At 37.6% G+C, this 18,341-nt stretch overlaps 1 protein-coding gene across 1 annotated transcript in view; it reads right to left on the bottom strand.

Annotated features, from left to right (window-relative positions):
- The window catches only part of KCNAB1 (potassium voltage-gated channel subfamily A regulatory beta subunit 1), a 143,886-nt gene that overhangs the window by 49,073 nt on the left and 76,472 nt on the right, over positions 1 to 18,341 (bottom strand). The window contains exons 2-5 of the mRNA XM_026705866.2: positions 17,141 to 17,184; positions 5,752 to 5,789; positions 3,987 to 4,066; positions 52 to 96 (exon numbers count right to left, since the gene is read on the bottom strand). Of these exons, the coding sequence (XP_026561651.2) occupies positions 52 to 96; positions 3,987 to 4,066; positions 5,752 to 5,789; positions 17,141 to 17,184 (207 nt within the window). The remainder of the gene's footprint in view (positions 1 to 51; positions 97 to 3,986; positions 4,067 to 5,751; positions 5,790 to 17,140; positions 17,185 to 18,341) is intronic.

The raw sequence follows: 18,341 nt of genomic DNA, 5'->3' as shown, positions 1-18,341 counted from the left end.
TCTCCATTCTACAATTAATGCAAACAGCATATAAACAACAAAACATCCTACCTCCAGCCTTTCTTTTTGATAATGTTTCCCAAAATAATTTCAGCCCTGTAAAAATAAAATAAAAATTACAGATCATAAGTATTTTCAGAATTCATTTGTCAGGCTACCTATGCCATTCATGTGTTTCAATATTCACAATATTTGAACAGGTGCCAATTCTTTTTGAGGGAGCTGTACTGGTTGCCAATTTATTTCCAGGTGCAACTAAAGAAGTTGGTTATCACCTTTAAAGCCCTACATGACTTGGGATGAGGCTGTTGAAGGACCACTTCTCCCTAGTTACCTCTATCCAAGTAGGACATGTGACTCCCATCTATTAAAAAAATACATTTGGTGAGATCAAGAAAAAGGGTCTTCTCTGTAGTGGATCCCTCCTTGTGGAAGATCATTCACCCAGAGATAAAATTGACCTCCCCCACACACACCTTGTTACCTTTTGAAAGACCCTCTAAATATGGTTCTGTTGGAGAGGTTGGGTTGATACCGAGCTGATCAAGTGGCTTGTTTGATTGGATTTGTCACTACTATGGGAGGAGGGGTGGGTTTTTAATTTTGGCTTTTTATTGCCGTATATTGCCCACAGTCACATTGTGTGAGTTTGGAACCTATATAAATTTGTTTAATAAATATAAATAAACATAAATGCATATTTAATAATTTGTCATTTCATACAAAGAAAGTTTGAACAGATAATCCCTTCCCACACTTTTTAAAAAATCTAATTAATAATTTTGGTTTTGGAACTGGGCAGAAATGAAATAAACACTTAGCTGTACATGCAGTACAGAAGAACTTCCTTGTTCTATTAAGTTCACCAAGATATTTTGTTATGGTTTGAAGTTTTTCAGTTTGGAGACATGGAGGGAAAAGAAAATTTGATTGCTGACTTGTATAAAAGGAGAAATGAAGAGGCTGCAAGAAAGGACAAATGATTGATGCACATCTCAGCTTATGGCAGAGAAGCAATAGAAATATAAATATTAAGACATATGGAAACCAATGTTTTATTTTCTATATATATATATTTAACTGAATCATTTTGCTCTGTCTCCAAATGTCACAGCAGAGTTTGTGTCCATGGAAAGCAAAATGTCACAGTTTTACTCAGAAAATAATCACCAAATCATCTGGCCACCAAGGCAAACCAGTCCGTGGTGCCTTGAATCATAACTGCAGAGTATGGGATATTTTTTGTTGTGCTCAAACTGTCTTGTGAAATGTCAGCAGTTTCCCCACCAGAAAATAGACTTCCAATATTCTTTTACCTCTAAGTAAGCACCTCCATTTTAAAGTTCAAAGTCTTTTGTTTTTGGCTTTAATGGAGATGTTGAGACCAGAGATGAAAATCTAGAGGAACCCGGGTTTAGAGTCAGTATTATATACAAGCCTTGCTGCATTTGAAATCCCTAAATAAATTCAGAACGCACAGAGAATTGCAGAGGTAAGATGTACGGAGATCCTGAGAACTGAGATAAATTCAGATGAACAGAACAAGAAATATATTAAATGGACAGGCTATGTCTCTGTGTATATGTTTTGCCTGTGTGTATGTAAAGAAACATGGATGAAAATGGGTAGGCATATGGACAGAATTCCCCAAGGCCACTGAGCGATTGGAGAAAACTCCTTTCCTTTATGATGGTGTCAACCAAGAGAAAAGCTGTGCATGAGTGTGGCCTGGTTGTGATTCTTTCTTTCTGTTCCCTGGATTCTGCCTACTACCATAGTCCAGCTTTGGCAGCCATCTGTCAGCAGGCCTGGAGGGAATTTACAAAGAAATGACTATTTTTTGAGATATTTTGTGAAACAATTTGGTTCAGGCAGTTTCCACTACCATATTAGCAGAAAGGAATTATTGTAATCCTACTAAATTGGATGAGGTGAATCTCCTATCCCTCTCATATAATAAATGAAACAAATCCTTGGTTTTCCTGTCAGAAGAACAGCTACAAGAGTACATACACATAAATTTATATACACAACCATATGTGAAATAGTAGCATGTTCAAAAATGAACAATGAAAGTCACAGCACAGAGTTTTGGCTTTAATTGGTGTAAGGAATAACATATAGAACATGATTTAAGACAGATCCTCATCAACCTAGTACTTTTCAGATGGTTTGGACTTCAGCTCACATAATCTTTAGCTAGTATAACTAGATATTATGGCAATTTTATAAGACTAGGGAGACGACCGGGTCCCATTTTTAGATTGCCTGGAATTACTTATTAGATGTAACTGGCAGGTTAAGAAGGATAAGTTGAGGATGAAATTCTGGACTACACTGAGCTGCTACTGAAGCTGGTTAGGATTTCTCCTGTAATATTTGCTATGATGCAAAATTCCATCGTATCAGTTACATAAAATGGAGACAGGGAAGTCCTCACTAATTTTAACAAACACATTTCTTCTAGCTGACATTATTTTCTCTCTTTTTAGTCCAAGAACATGGGAAACTGTCTCATACTAAACACAGGTAGTCCTCAATTTACAATCATTCATTTAGCAGCTGTTCAAAGTTACAATGGCATGGAGAAAAGTGACTTACAACCACTTATGACTATCACAATATCCTCACAGTCATGTGATCAAAATTTGGATGCTTGGCCACCGGCATGTATTCACATCAGTTGCAGCATCCCTGGGTCAGTCGCTATTTGTGACCTTCCCAACTGGCTTCTAATAAGCAAAGCCAATGAGAAAAGCCAAATTTGTGTAACAACGGCCTTGGTTAGCAATGGAAATGAAAATTATGGTTCAAACTGTGGTCGTAAGTTGAGGGCTACCTATAATTCTATTCATTCATCCATCCAACCTAATATGACTGATACTGATAAACAGCAGATCCCCATGTTTTCAAACAGGTGTTTTCCCAGTCCTACATAGAGAGGTCTGGATTAAATGTGGGACTAAAAAAAATGAATTAAAGTTCAGCCACTGATCTATATGGTGCCTACTTGAAAAGCCATAATATTCAATTAAGAAATAAGATCTACCTATGATGGAAGAATAAAAATAAAATAAAAAGAATAAAAATCAGAACACCAAATACAAGCTGGGCGAAAATGATCTCGTAGACAACCCTCACTCTGTCAAGGTCCCAGGAGTACTTATCTCAAACTATCTAAGCCCCAGAGCTCACTGTAACAGCATTGCCAAAAAGGCATTAAGAGTTGTTAACCTTATTTTGCGAAGCTTCTTCTCCGGTAACATTGACTTGCTAACTAGGGTATACAAAACCTTTGCCAGACCAATTCTTGAATACAGCTTGTCTGCCTGGAACCCACTTAAAATGCTGTTTCATTTTAATGTATATTAAAATGCTGTTTCATTTTAATGTACATCAAACATTAACATGATTGAGCAGGTTCAGAGGTATTTCTCGAGAAGAGTTCTCCACTCCTCTACTCACAATAGTATTCCCTATGCCTCTAGGCTTGAAATTTTGGGTTTCGACAATCTGGAACAGTGGCCTGTGGTCCGATCTAAGCATAGTTCACAAAATTGTCTGCTATAACACCTTGCCCGTCAACGACTTCTTCAACTTCAATTACAATAATACATGGGCAAACAACCAATACAAACTCAAGGTAAATCATGTTGCAAACTCGATTGCAGAAAATATGACTTCAGCAACAGAGTGGTCAACACTCTGTTCTACCTGACTCCGTTGTTACAGCCTCAAACCCTCACAGCTTCCATCTCAAACTGTCTACCATGGACCTCGCCCCATTCCTAAGAGGTCCTTAAAGGGGGTGTGCATAAGCGCACCAGCATGCCTACCGTCCCTGTTGTACTGTCCCCATTTATCTATATTTACTTCCCTCATTTTTGTTTATGTTCATACTTATACTTGTTATTTTCTACATGTTTGACAAACAAATAAATAAAAATAAATAAAACAAATGGAAGAAGAGAAGCATAGATACGTACTTTCCAGCTGCATATACCTCTGCTGTGTCAAAGAGATTCACACCACTTTCATATGCAATGGTCATTAGATGTTCAGCCACCTTTGGGAAATAGAGACATTAAATTAATCTTAGAAATATAAAAACTCTCTGTCCCCAGTCTTGCAATTTTTTCAGGAATGACTCATTATAAAATAGTTTCAGAGCTTAATGCCAAATCTAGCTTAATTTTTAAATCATGGACGATGGACCGAATTTAGGATGCAGGAAAGTAGATAGCCACTATTTCTTACCAATACTCACATTTTTGAAACTGGGATCTTTGCTCACACCAATTCCAAGTAGTTAAGTACATTACTTTCCTAACTCAAGCTTGAAACTGCTTGCAATCATCTTCAACACTAAGGCTTTATGTGATATCCAGTGTATATTGCAATAAATAGTAATAGTTAACAATTAACTGTTTATCAAATCAGCTTTCTTATGATACACAGAACTTTTCAATCGTGAAAATGTATGCTACAATATGTTCATTAGCATGATAGAAATCATTAAAATCAATGTGAGTTGATTTAACCAACATACTGTAAATGGGTATAACATTATAACTTAAAGCACTATTGATATAAATTATAGGGGTCATCAGAAGTAGGAAACCAATGTGTTCTATTATGTGATAGTGATCGATCATGAATCTAAGAACAGTCATGGTTGAGAGTCAGGATTCCCTAATTCACATTTCATTCTCTTAATAGCTTTGATATCATGGCTTCAGAGATGTGTACAATGCACAGAACAGCTAATTTTAGATGGCCCGTGTCGGGATCAAAAAAAATGTACACTACATTTTATCTGGAAATGACCCAGCAATATTGGTCTAAGGTTGGGTATGACATGCAGGTTTCAAGAGCTGGGCAGCAGGAAAGCAGGCAAAACCACTGGAAAGGAAGACTCTGAAAAGATCAGGGACGAGTGAGACAGATAGTCTGTGCTTGAATTCAAGGATGGTAGTTAAGAGGAATAAGGGACGTGGTGGCTCAGTGGCTAAGATGTTGAGCTTGTCGATCAGAAAGGTCACCAGTTTGAATCCCTAGCACCGCGTAACGGAGTGAGCTCCTGTTACTTGTCCCAGCTTATGCCAACCTAGCAGTTCGAAAGCATGTAAAAATGTAAGTAGAAAAATAGGGACCACTTTGGTGGGAAGGTAACAGCATTCCATGTGCCTTCGGCATTTAGTCGTGCCAGACACATGACCACAGAGACTGACAGCACTGGCTCTTTGGCTTTGTAACGAAGATGAGCACTGCCCCCTAGAGCTGGAAACTACTAGCACAAACATGTGAGCTTACATTTACCTTAGTTAAGAGGAGATAATGGAAAGGCTGTATGTAGGCCATTAAGAAGACAAGGAGCAAGTGGAGAAATATACCAGTCTTGTCAACTAGCCATGTAAGATCCCTCTAGATTTTTATTTGACCAAAACCCAGATCAAACCTGCTCAGCCTTAAAGCATATTCTTGCTATGAGTTCCATGCTACTGTCTTTGGAGACCAAGTGTGCCAAATTTGAACTAGGCTGCTTTATTACCATAGATGAAATAGTATATATCCAATTAAGAGAAATGAGGTTTTTCTTATTATGATCATGCTTTGCCGTATCCTGTTTCGGTTTATTCAGACTTCCATGACATGGCTTTCAATTTTAATGCAAATATTAAAGTTATGTATTTATTTCTAGATTACACAAGTTTGGTTTTCTAGGTTGTCATTAAATGACACATCACTCACCTCATCTGAAACTTGACCTCCAAAAGTCACCCAAGTCCCTAGAGATAAAAGGAGATTTATTAACATTTAGGACATTATTTTCATAAATCAAAATATATGATAATTAAGAAATTGTTCTTTATAGGATCTCCTGATGTTTGATCTATTGAGGATCCATTATCTTATGAGAAAGTATTTCAATGATATTGAATTTTAACCATTGTACTAGCTGACCAGCTCCTGTTCCCTAAACAACTTCAACTAAAGTAGGGATTCCTTCCTTTCGAACAGAAGACGAATGAAAATGCCTTGGGATTATGTGGATGTTTCTATACCAGTAGCATGGATAGCTCCAGGATCAAAGCCAGATTTGATAAGCCTCATCTGTGTTTGGGAGCTGAGTTAATTTATTTCTAATTCTTCTTTGGTTTCTTATAAACAGCAGTAAATTTGGCCTTTTTCTCTGATGTGCTCCAATTTGGCCTTTTTCTCTGATGTGCTCCAATTTGGCCTCCACTGTAAATGGTTCTTTTCTCCTGAGGAGAACTCTTGTCACAATCTGGCTTATGAACTCAAACAAACTATTATTCTTCTCTTTTCTTCAATTCCCCAATTCATTCATGCAACTTAGAACAGATTTTTTCTCCTTTCCCAATCCACCTGCTTTGGCATCCAATCCCTGCTCACAGGACATGCTGATATGCCATCAATGCACCTTCACAACTTGCAAGAAGTTTGTAATGCAACAGCAGAAAGGTGGCCATGAAGCTTTTGGACATTTCAGTTATACAGTTTTTGCAGTTGATCTTCCCTTAAGCCAACTGTTTTCTAAGCAAACCACAAGAAAGGTGAACAGAAATAAAAATACTGAAAACATGTATCGCTATGTTTGTGCTTAAAAAAGCCATATTTCTTGTGTGTTATTCTAAAGTCAGTAATAATTCAGGAACTAGAATCTGATTATATGTGACATTCTTTGTATCTTTGCCATTAGATTCAAATTTGTATCATATTTCTCTTCATTCTACAATAGATAAATAAGGAATATAATCTATTTGTAACAAATTCCATGGAAAAATGGAATTCTACAAAAGCAAGCCATTTCCACAAAAGTGTTCATTTTTAAAATTAGTAAACAAGTAAAACGTCTATCTTTCTCAAAGTGAAAAGCTAGCACAAGAAAACCAAGCCACGTCATCAGAATGAACTAAATATATCCACGTGCTTAAAGTACAGTTCAATTTTTATATTGAATTTTTATACTTATAAACCAAGCATACGAATACAGCAAAATATCTAATACATTTACCATATAATTATAGCTTTGCTTAACATGGTTCTAAAGAACACATGTTTATGGTTTTTACAATTCAGGTTTGTGTAACCTGGAAGATGGCAACACATACACACATTACTTGTTCATGCCCACAGGTAAATTCTTCTGAATTGTCTTAGAGTGCTTTTTCAAAAGGCAATTGGACCTTCTTTGTTTTTCCTTGATGAAGTTTCACCTGTCATCCATTCTTCAGTACTGATGCTTCTTAGATGAGAAGCAAAACATCTTTAAGGGGAAACCAAAAATGTCCAGTCATTTTTTGAAAAAGCATCTTTGGGACAACTATGACCTGGATGACTGAGAATCTCCATAGACTTCTGAATTGTATTATTGCAAGAGGGGCTGACCAATACTTCGATTATTTCTTTCACAATAATTTCCCCTGTTCTAAGCAAAAATATATATATTTTTTAATATTCAGTATCTGCCATTGAGAGCAAAAAATAAAATAAAATCCCTTCCCTTGTTTAATATACAGCCATAACAAATTATTAGACCTTGCTGATCAGTAAAAACTGAAATAGCCTTTGTTTCTGTTCTCACTGGCAAGCTTTACAGATTGTGCTATGGAAAGCAGAGTGCTGAAGTGTGAAAAATTGAATTAAAACATCACCCTTTGCACATTGTTACCTAGTTACCATGTCACTTTGATTCAGTCACAGTTACAAGGCAATCTCAAAGATGCCAAATTCAGTGTATTCATGCTCTAATATATAAGTGTGTTAGGGCTTGAACTGAGGGAATCGTGAGAAAAAATTTATAAGGAACTATCTCTTGAGAGAACTGTAATGAGTAACCTAATATCATTTTCCTGGCCCAGAAGACTCAAAATGCTGCATTACCTTGGGTCGTGAACGCTCCTGTTCGCAAACAAATGAATGGAAACTAATCAAGGAGGGAAGCAACCTGGAATTAAGCAGAAACTTCCCAACAGTGAGGACAATTAACCAGTGGAACAGCTTTGCCCTCAGAAGTTGTGGGTGCTTCATCCGTGGGGGTTTTGAAGAAGAGACTGGACAGCCACCTGTCTGAAATGGTATAGGATTTCCTGCTTGAGGAGTGGGTTGGGCTAGAATACCTCCAAGGTCTCTCCAAGGTCCAACTCTATTCTGATTAATTGTTTTTTGTGCAATAGTATAGTATTATGTATCAACTAAAATTCTGAAAGATTTCTATCATGTCTGAAAACTTTTAATTTGAAGTGTTGTTTCAAAGCTTAACCACAAGGGGACAAAGTAATTATGATTCTGCTGTGTTTCCCAAAAGATTTGTTTTTGCATTTGAAATGAACATATGAATTTTTAACATTTATTTCTTCCAGTGACTGTGGCACCTCCAGATATATTGGGACTGTGTTTGAGAGAAATTTCAGACTATGGTCATACTGGTTACCTGAGGCTGGCTGAAGAAAAGAACACCAAAGATGGACAAATGGAAATGTTTGTCCGGTATTGGATATTCTCAGCTATAGTTAATTCTGACCCATATTCACATTCATTTATGGATACGTAAATTTCTATGGATTATTGTGCACAAAATCATTTGTGGAAACATTGCATTCAATTTATGCTAATATACACTTTTTTTTTGCAAATTCATTTCCCTAATAGTTTTCCAAAACATTCTTATGCATATTTTGATGTGTAAAATTTATTGCAGAATGTAAAAAGTACAAAACCTGAAGCTAATTACATTCTAACAGACATACAAATTCAGCAAACAAAAAAGCATGGCACATCAGGGTGAATTAAAGAAATTCTGTGCTATTCTCCAGAAGAAAATGAAAAAACTGGAGAGGTGTAGGGTGATTGACAGAGCAAATGTAAAAAAATTATTATAACACAGGAATGAAGTAATGCTAATAATGGCAGTTAAAATAAGCACAATGCATATTTTTCCAGCTCTAAAATATGCTTTCACAAATTCTTTAATTCTCTATGAAAGCTCTTACAATTCTTCTCTAAAGACAACTTTTTTCAATCATTTTCATTATGTTTATTTCTATAATAACATATTAGCAAAGGAAAGAGATAAATCTTAAACCAATTCAAAAGCAATTTAAGAAAAATGGTTATGAACAAGACTTTAAAGTATTTAAGTATGCTTTTCTCCATAAGTTAGAACATGAAAATCCAGAGCATAAAAATTATTGCTTCAACTAACTATTATAAAGGGACTCTCAAGACAAAATCAATCAAGAATGCAGTATTTTTGAAACAATATCAAAGGTGATTCTGAAACAATATTACAGCCACAATGAATAACTTGCTTCAAAGTCATTATCACTGTATACAAATGGATACCTGGGAGATTTAATTTAACTTACTTGATTTTACCATCACCAACTCCAAATGACTCAGGCAGTTTTTGGGGTCTATCTTTATGATAGGCTGGCCTTAATTTGTAATGGCATAAATGAAACTTAATATTTATAGCTTGGGAATTGTAAACTAAAGATATACTGTATAATACAATAAAATCCTGGGGAGACAGCAACCTCAGGGACACATAGCTTAATGAGTTGTACATTGTAATTAAAATTATGTTTTGGGTCATTATGTGCATTGTTTTTAATGTCAGCCATGCAAAATGTTCTAGCCTCAGATTTCAGCAGATGCTTATCTGCACTCTGCACAGATGAATGTATGATGCAAATGTTTATTATAAAATATAACATATCACACACAGAAATGGGCTGCTGGGGTTCACAGGGGTTCTGGAGAACCCCTAGCTAAGATTCTGTGTAGTTCAGAGAACCCCCAAATCCACTCCTGGCTGGCCCCTCCCACCCCACTCCTCCCCTCCCAGGAGTCCTCACTTGGCCTGTTTTTGGATGCAGGTAAGTGCAGCGTGTGTGCGGAGGCTCGCGGAGGGCAAAAAACAGGCCTCCTGGAAGTTCAGGAAGGCTGGAAATGGGCCCATTCCTGGCTTCCAGAGAGCCTCTGGAGCCCAGGGAGGCCATTTTCGGCCCCCTGAGGCTCAAGGAAAGCCTCTGGAGTCCGGAAAAGGCAAAAAGCACCCTCCACCTGCCGTGGTGCAGGAGACTGACTAGGACTGACCCAGCAAATGGGCATAGAACCTTTTGCTAAATTTTTTGAAGCCCAGCTGATTACACACACACATTGTTTAATAATTGTAACCTGCTAGTAAAATGTCACCAAAATTGTAGGATTAGGTCACCTCACAAGGCATAATATTCAATTGTTTTGGAATTGTAAGCCACCCAGAGTCATTTCTTGAGACGTGTGGCTATAGAAATTGAATAGATAAATAAATAGGTCTCCCTTCTAGACTCTTCTATTTTCTGAGACTAAGAAATCCTGCCCCATGAGATCTCCAAAAATGGTACAATGCAGACTGGAAAGGAATAGACAAGATGAAATTTGAATTGGATCCCATCCAGTTCCATTTCACGCCTCTGATCCAGAGGAATCTTGAAGCAATTAAGATGGATGGATGGATGGATGGATGGATGGATGGATGGATGGATGGATGGATGGATAATTGAAATGGTTGGTTGATGGCAGAGCTTCGGGTATGGGAATTATTCCTTCACTGAATTGCTATTTCCCACTAAGACTGCACTGTAATATGTCTTTAAGAAATCTTCTTCCTTACAGATTTGTTAATCTGGATCACAATGACTACATATAAATAATTTTCTAACAAAATATACATTTTAAAATACATGTATTCCTGAAATACTCATGTTATAGGCCTAAAATAAAAATCATGCATTTTTTGTAAATTGCAAAATCCAAATTAATGAGGAATAAATTTAAATGTATAAATGTATTCAAGGATTCAGGGATCAGATTAGGTTATTCTGACACATTCAATTCTCAAACATCCTTACTGTTATAAATCTAATTGCAGGAGTTCAGCAGTGTCCCAAAGGTGCTTTTTTCAAGAGGCAACTGGATTTTCTTTGGTCTTCCTTGAACATGTTTAGCTTCTTATTCAAGAAGCTTCTTTAGTTTTGACTGAATAGTGGAGAATGGAAGGATTTATATTCCTTTCAGTCATTTGGTCATTAGTACTCTCTCTGAGAATCATTGGGGCACTTGTGGCCTCCAAGTGGCCTCAACGACTCTTAGAAAGAGTGCAAGGAATACGAATTCTTCCGTTCTCTACCAGAAGAGCGGAACTGAACTGAAGAAGCAGCTTGGATGAAAAGCAAAACATCTTCAAGGAAAACAAAAAAAAGTCCAGTTGCCTCTTGAAGAAAGCACTTTTGGGATAACCATGACCTGGCTGACTGAGAATCTCCATAGACTTCAGCAGAAACCATAACACTGATTCAAAATGTTGGGTATGATGGCTGTACTATTAAAAAAAAAGACTGCACTTCATTCCCTCCCCATGTTCTGCATATTCTTATAGTCTAACTTCCCCAAGTGCGTGACTCAGAATCTGGGGGTGTGCAACAATGTACTGAGCTAGTTTGGAACCATTAATGGATTAAGCATTGCTTCCTTAGAGCAGCACATGTAGCAAGCAGTCCCCAAATATCAAATGTTTTGAAGCTTGCTGTTAAATATGTTGTTAATGAAATATTTTAGACTTTGATACCACTATAAACATTCAATACTTCCAACTGATTATCAGCTGAAAGGAATGAAAAAGCCAATTAAATTTCTTACTCAGAGCTGTCAGAGGAAGATCATATGTACATTTCTCCTTGGTGAGCCATTTTTGCAGTATTTCCAAAGGGATTCTTAGCATTCAAGACCATTCAGGCAAGAATTTATAATAACTTTGTGGCAAGTGGCCATTCATTTTATTTCCAGAGTTAGGATTATACAAACTAAATGCTATTTTAGGCTATGTGAATGAAATTAATTTTATAAAAACAAAACATTAAAAGATCAAGTAACATTACCTATCCAGGTGGAATTTTTGTTGAGGCAGAAAAAATTACAAATAATGATTTCCTATATCAGGGGTGTCAAACTCATGGCACCACATTGTCATCACATGATGTATCGCGACTTTTTCCCCTTTTGCTAAAATAGGGGAGGGCGTGGCTAGCCTATGATGCATCCGGCCTGCATGCTGCAAGCTTGAAACCCCTGTCCTATATAATGAACCACTGCCGATATCATGGTAATAGCTCAGTATCTCAAACATACTGAAAAAGACAACAAATTGCAAATAAATAAATTTACTAAGCTTTAATGATTATGCATAGAAGACCAAGATTCCCAATAAAACATCTCCAAAATCTTCAGCTAATAATTCTAGATTTTCAGAACTGACATACATCAGCTTCAGTCCTATTTTAAATATTTCCAGCAAAGACAAAACAATTAAGATTTGTTATCCAAATCCTTGTAAAACAGCTTTTACCAAACTAAATTTCTCCTCACATATTACACTTTAACTCTTAATGAAAGTCAATCAGTTTTAAGCAATATTGCTTTGGACAACTTCTGCCTTCATTTAATAACTAAGTAATAAAGAGAAAAGTTTCATTATACTGGTTGCACACCCTTTCTGCATGAATATTCAGAATTAAACAACAGGAATTATATTTAACACCAATGGGAATTCTTAACACCAAGATGGATATTGTTTTTAAAACCAGACTTCCCCATGCATTAGGAGACTTATATGTGTATATATTAATTAATATTTCAGTTTTAGAGCTTTTAGAAATAAACTGTACTCTAAGGGACATCTTTAGGAAGTCACATCATGCAGGAATTTTTCCTTAAGCAAAATTCAGGTAAAATGGCCCAAGATTTAAGTGGTAAGTACCTGAAGTTTCTATGTTAGGAATTAAGAATTTCTTCTGTAATTTATAAGTCAGCAATAATAATATATGTTCACAGTAAGAATAGTGACTACCACTTATTCTAAGTTGACTAACAGCTAGAAAGTCATTTACAAATACTTTATGAACAAACAAGTTCCAATAATAATTCAATGGACTGACTCACTCTGGTTGAAACTATGTGATAAATTTCCTCAACATAAATCTGATTTCAGGCTCTATAAAGCTTTGGGAACTGTCAGATTTGATTATTACATTTTGCTGTCATCTATGGATTCCACAGCACTGAAGTGCTTATGTCTCATAGCAACACAGTAAGATGCGCAAACTGTGCCAGATTCCTCATCACCAAAGAAGGTTTGAATAAACAGTTCCACATTTTAGAAGTAAGAGTTTCAAAGTGGTCTTTAATTCAAATGCAGTAAGTAAACATTACATATATATTTTTGATTAGAACTTGCATAGATCTTTATCTTGGAAGCTACTGTATGTAAAAGATGACAAATAATAAAAACGCTCTCAAGTGAAGCTCAAACTACTAGTGATAACATAAGACACATTTATGTAGTTTCCTCAGTAATTCTAAGAGACAAACAGTTATGAAATCATCAGAAGTCAAGCTTGAGTTGAAAGAGAAATTACTTCAACTTCCATGACATAATTCATCCCAGGGCGGGTTACAGTAAAAATGAGTATATAACAATAAAGTATGTTCAACTGAATATAAATGCGAAAGATTATACCGTGTTTCTCAACAATACGCCCCCCCCCCCAATAGGAAGACCCAGCATGTTTTCTAGGCATAAAATGAAATTCAGCCCCTCCCCCCCAAATTTAGGACTATTTTAAAACGTGCAAAATGGGGGGGAAGGTGGGGGAGGAACTTGCCATTAGGAGCACCCCGCAGGCAGTCACGCTTCGCCACCAGCCACTCTTAATGGCCGATCATGGCGGAGCACACAGGGCTCCCTACCCCCGTCAAGCACCTTTGCTGCAGACCCAGGTATGATGCTGGTTGCAGGCTGGGTCAGAGGGCGGGCAGCGGCAGCATGAATGTCGGCCTCAGCAGGGCACTTTAAATTGCGAGAACTTCAGCACCCGCCGCTGCTGCTTCCTCTGCTGCTGTTGCTTTCCCTTCCCATTCCTCCACTGGCAGCATTTCAGCCGCTTCAGGGGTGGGGAAGCTGCCAGCTCCTGCCAGCACTGGGGCTTCTCTCACCAGCGCTGTCTCCAACAACAGTGGCAGTGCCAGCGGAACCGTGGAAGCATTTCAGCTGCTTCTTGGGCAGGGAAGCCACCTCTGTAGCTTCCACAATTCCCACCGGCTCTGGCAAGAGAACAGCGGCAGCGCCGGTGGGAACCACGGAAGCTGCCATTAGGAGCAGCTGGTTGCGAGGCGTGGCTGCCCATGGGACACTCTAGGCAAGGGTGCACGGGGGGGGGGGAAATTAATTCACCCCCGAAAAGACGGCCTAGTTATTTTGGGGGGGCTCAAAAGAAAATAAGTCCCAGCCTTATTTTCTAAGAAACACATTATTAGCTGACAAAAGAGGGGATAGGCAAAGAAAACATCTGATTTTGCTCTGCTTCAACTCTTGTTTCTCACACTGGATCATCAATTCCTAACTATGAAGAATGCATGCATGCATTCATTCACATATCTATAGAGCTGCTCATCTCAAAATTGTGACTCCAGGATTCCAATCAATTTTACTATGTTATATCCATGCTTTCACACAAGGTAACAGGGTTGGCCACACTTGTGCTAGGTGCTTTCTGAGTTGGTTATTTCCTTGCAGATATTCATTACCCAACTAAGTAACTTCATAACTGATAGTGAGTATGGGGCTTGTCCTGTCAGTTTTGGTGGGGCTATGATTTTGGGGTGTGTGGTTTTCTTCTTGGTAGTTTTTTTGAGGGGGTATGATTTTCTGCTTGACTATTTGTCTGATATTAATCCCTGTATCTTGGTGCAGGCTGTTAAAAATGATGTATTCTGATCTTGTTTCCTGCTTAGTTTTTTATTGTCTTTTTTGAATGATGTGTAAATGTAGTTTATGTCTGTCTGTTGATGGCTGATTTATCTGAATCTTTTCAAGAATCTCCTAGGATTTTTGGCCTAGGATGCTCATGGTTTCCCAGTTAAAGGTATGGTTGAATCTGTCCACGTGTTATGAGATTGAAGCAGGGGTGGGATTCAAATTTCTTAACAACCAGTTCTGTAGGTGTGGCCTAATTTTTGGGTGTAGCTTGGTGGTCATGTGACTGTGTGGGCATGGCTTGCTGACTGGGCATGGCTTGGTGGTCATGTGACTGGGTGAGTGTGGCTTATATGTAAATATTATAAATATTTGTGTAAATATTGATTTTTTTATAAAAAAGAGCAACTTTTACCCAAAAGCAGGCAAAGCAGCCAGGCAGATTGAGTTGCTCAGAGAATCACAGATTCATTCAGAGATCTATGTTTCTGCAACTGACTAGCTTAGTCTGTCACATAAAATTTGCTTGCAAGCAAACTTAACAAACAAAACAACATTAACCCACAACACACCATGTATGTAAATATTGAATTTTTTATTAAAAAAGAGTAACTTTTACCCCAAAACAGGCAAAGCAGGCAGGCAGACTGAATTGCTCACAGAATCACAGATTCACTTAGAAATCTATCTATCTGCAATCGGCTACCTGAGTCTGCAATGAAAAGCTTCAGTCCTAAGGAAGCTTCAGCTCTGCTTTTAGATTAGCTAGAAAGCAAGAAATCCAAGGATTTCCTGCTTTCTAGCTAATCTAAATCTCCTGGAAGAGCAGAACAGCTGATGGTCAGAGAAAAAAAAAAGGAAAAATAGCAACTCACCAAACCAGGCAAGTTGGATGGCTTGCATGCCAGGTAAGGAGTGAGTGGGCGGGGAGGGGCGGGGCCAGCCAGTGGAGCAATTTGCCGATTCTCTGAACTGCGGACAATCATAGCACGTGTGTGTGCAGTGTTTGCAAGAAATCATCAGCTGTGCCGCCTGGACAGCTGACAAGTTCTGCGCGCGGTTGCGCAGGGTTTGAAAATCCTTTTGATTACTGCTTTTTCAACCCTGTGCCACGCAAAGCAGCTAAGGAGGGAAAAGCAGGGAATAAAGGACAGCCTAGGGCCCAGGCAGGCGGGCGGGCCAAACACCAAACCTGTTTGGTGTCAGCTGCTCTTTGCAGCTACAGGTTCTATAGAATTGGGCCGAACTGGTAGCATCCCACCTCTGGATTGAAGAGTTAAAATAAAATTTTTAGAATGTCTAGTTAAGTATAGTCAAGCCACACTGGAAATTGTGGTCCCAATCTATTTTGAAGGTATTGCACCAGGAAAGACTGGAATAGGCCATGAATGGTCTCTTAATCTGTCTTCCTCTCCAAATCATTTATGACTTGTTTTCTTACAAGTAAGTTTTGAATCTATAGGTAATATGATTACTTTTCAAATTATTCTTATTTTCATTTGTGATAAAGTACATCTATTTAGAATTTCTTAATATTATGATAATTAGGGGGCAAATCATATATTCAATGCATGATAATACTGCATGGCAAGTAGAAATAACCAGTTGAATCTGGAAATAAATGAAGATGATGGTTCAAAAAACAAACAAACAAGGATATATACCTCTTGGGAACATCTCCCTTAAGAGGCAATTTCTGTCTATAGAACAGTTTTGTAGAAGTGTGAATCTGACTTCGTGTCAGATGAATCATTCTGCATGCACCCAAATCAAATTAAATATTGAACATATAGTATATGTGTCTGACTTTTTGTTATCTATTCAGGCACTCCTTGAAATACATTTACCCATTCAATTTATTTTGCCTTTTTACTTGAAGAGTAAGGTAGTGCCTACCTTTCCCAAAATCAATGTACAGTAGGTGGCTCAGGAATAATGAAAATTATAGTCCAACCTATGGAGAAACCAGCAGGCTGTTTCTAAGCAATAAATAGTCAGACTGCCGGTCTTCCAACATAGGAAAATGGGTGAAATCTTTTCACTGGAGACTATAAAAGTATAATAAATAGTTAAAAACTGATCTTACTACTGTGACACCAAGAAACACAAACACAGTGAACATGTATATAGTATAATACTGTCACAAGTCTGTTCTGATTGTCTAACAGGGAAATACAACATGACTGTGATTCTGTACACAAATAATTGTCACAGTATTTTATTTAGTTACTTATCTGGCATTAACATCAACGTTATGCAAATTAAATCAGTACCTCCAACATATATACACACAGACACTCTGAAACATAACATACTCACCCAGTCCCAAACAAGAAACTCTTAATCCAGATTTCCCAAGGTTTCTAGAATTAAAATAAGAATATAATTAGCATCAAACAGCAAATCAATCCAGCAAAAACCTGTTACCTCAACTTGTTACCTACCATATTTCAATTATATGCAAACGATAGTCTGTGCTAATCATGTGTATCCAAATATAGAGCTGTTTGCCTTACCTATTCTGAAAAGTTTCCCAATGCACACATCCAGATGCACAAGCAACAGCAGATGAGGAGGATGGGGGCGGAGGGCAACACAATATATAGACTTATACCTCATTCTCTGAAAAGGTGGCTCACATTCATTCTGGCAAGAAAGTATCTTTCATATATTATTTACTTATGAAATATATTTGTTGCCTATTAACAGTTTTCTCTGAGCAACTTATAAGCAAATGAAAATACAATCAATACTTAATGTGAAGCTAAAGTATGGATTGTATTGGAGTCATGGTATGTTTGTTTGGAACCATGGTGGTACAGTGGTTAGAATGCAGTATTGCAGGCTAACTCATTGCTCACTGCCATGAGTTCGATTCCTTCAATCCTGACAAGCTCAAGGTTGACTCACCTTTGCATCCTTTCCAAGACTCGTAAAATGAGGACCCAGATTGTTGGGAGCAATATGCTGACTTTGTAAATCACTTAGAGAGGGCTGTAAAGCACTATAAAGTGGTATATAAGTCTAAATGCTATTGCTACTATTTAAACTGTACTAACAAATTGTATGAACCCTGTTAATGCAGTTTTAAATTATGATTAATGGTTTACTATCTACATGAATTATGTATTAATGGCAAGCTTAGTCAGCCTATATGACAGTTGAGGGGAACTGAAGCATCTGCCAGCAATTTGGATGGAAAGTAGGTAGGTTTTGGACAGTGGTGGGATTCAAATTTTTTTACTACCAGTTCTGTGGGTGTGGCTTGGTGGGCGTGGCAGGGGGAGGATACTGTAAAATCTCCAGTCAGAGGAGGTATTTGCCAGTTCTCTAAACTACTCAAAATTTTTGCTACCGGTTCTCCAGAACTGGTCACAACCAGCTGAATACCACGTCTGGTTTTGGGGGATTGTGGTTTTTGGGATGCTGTGATTTAGTTTGCTTTTAAAGAAAGGCTTTTCACTGAAACTAATCAGAAGGAATCAATTAGAGTTGCTCCAGGTTTTATTACTCTAAGATT

This window comes from Pseudonaja textilis, chromosome 4 (genome assembly GCF_049901715.1).
Source record: "Pseudonaja textilis isolate UNSWEBS1 chromosome 4, rPseTex1.2, whole genome shotgun sequence".
Lineage (NCBI taxonomy): Eukaryota > Metazoa > Chordata > Lepidosauria > Squamata > Elapidae > Pseudonaja > Pseudonaja textilis.
The sequence above is the reverse complement of the archived record's forward strand: the minus strand, read 5'-3'. Positions and strand labels throughout refer to the sequence as shown.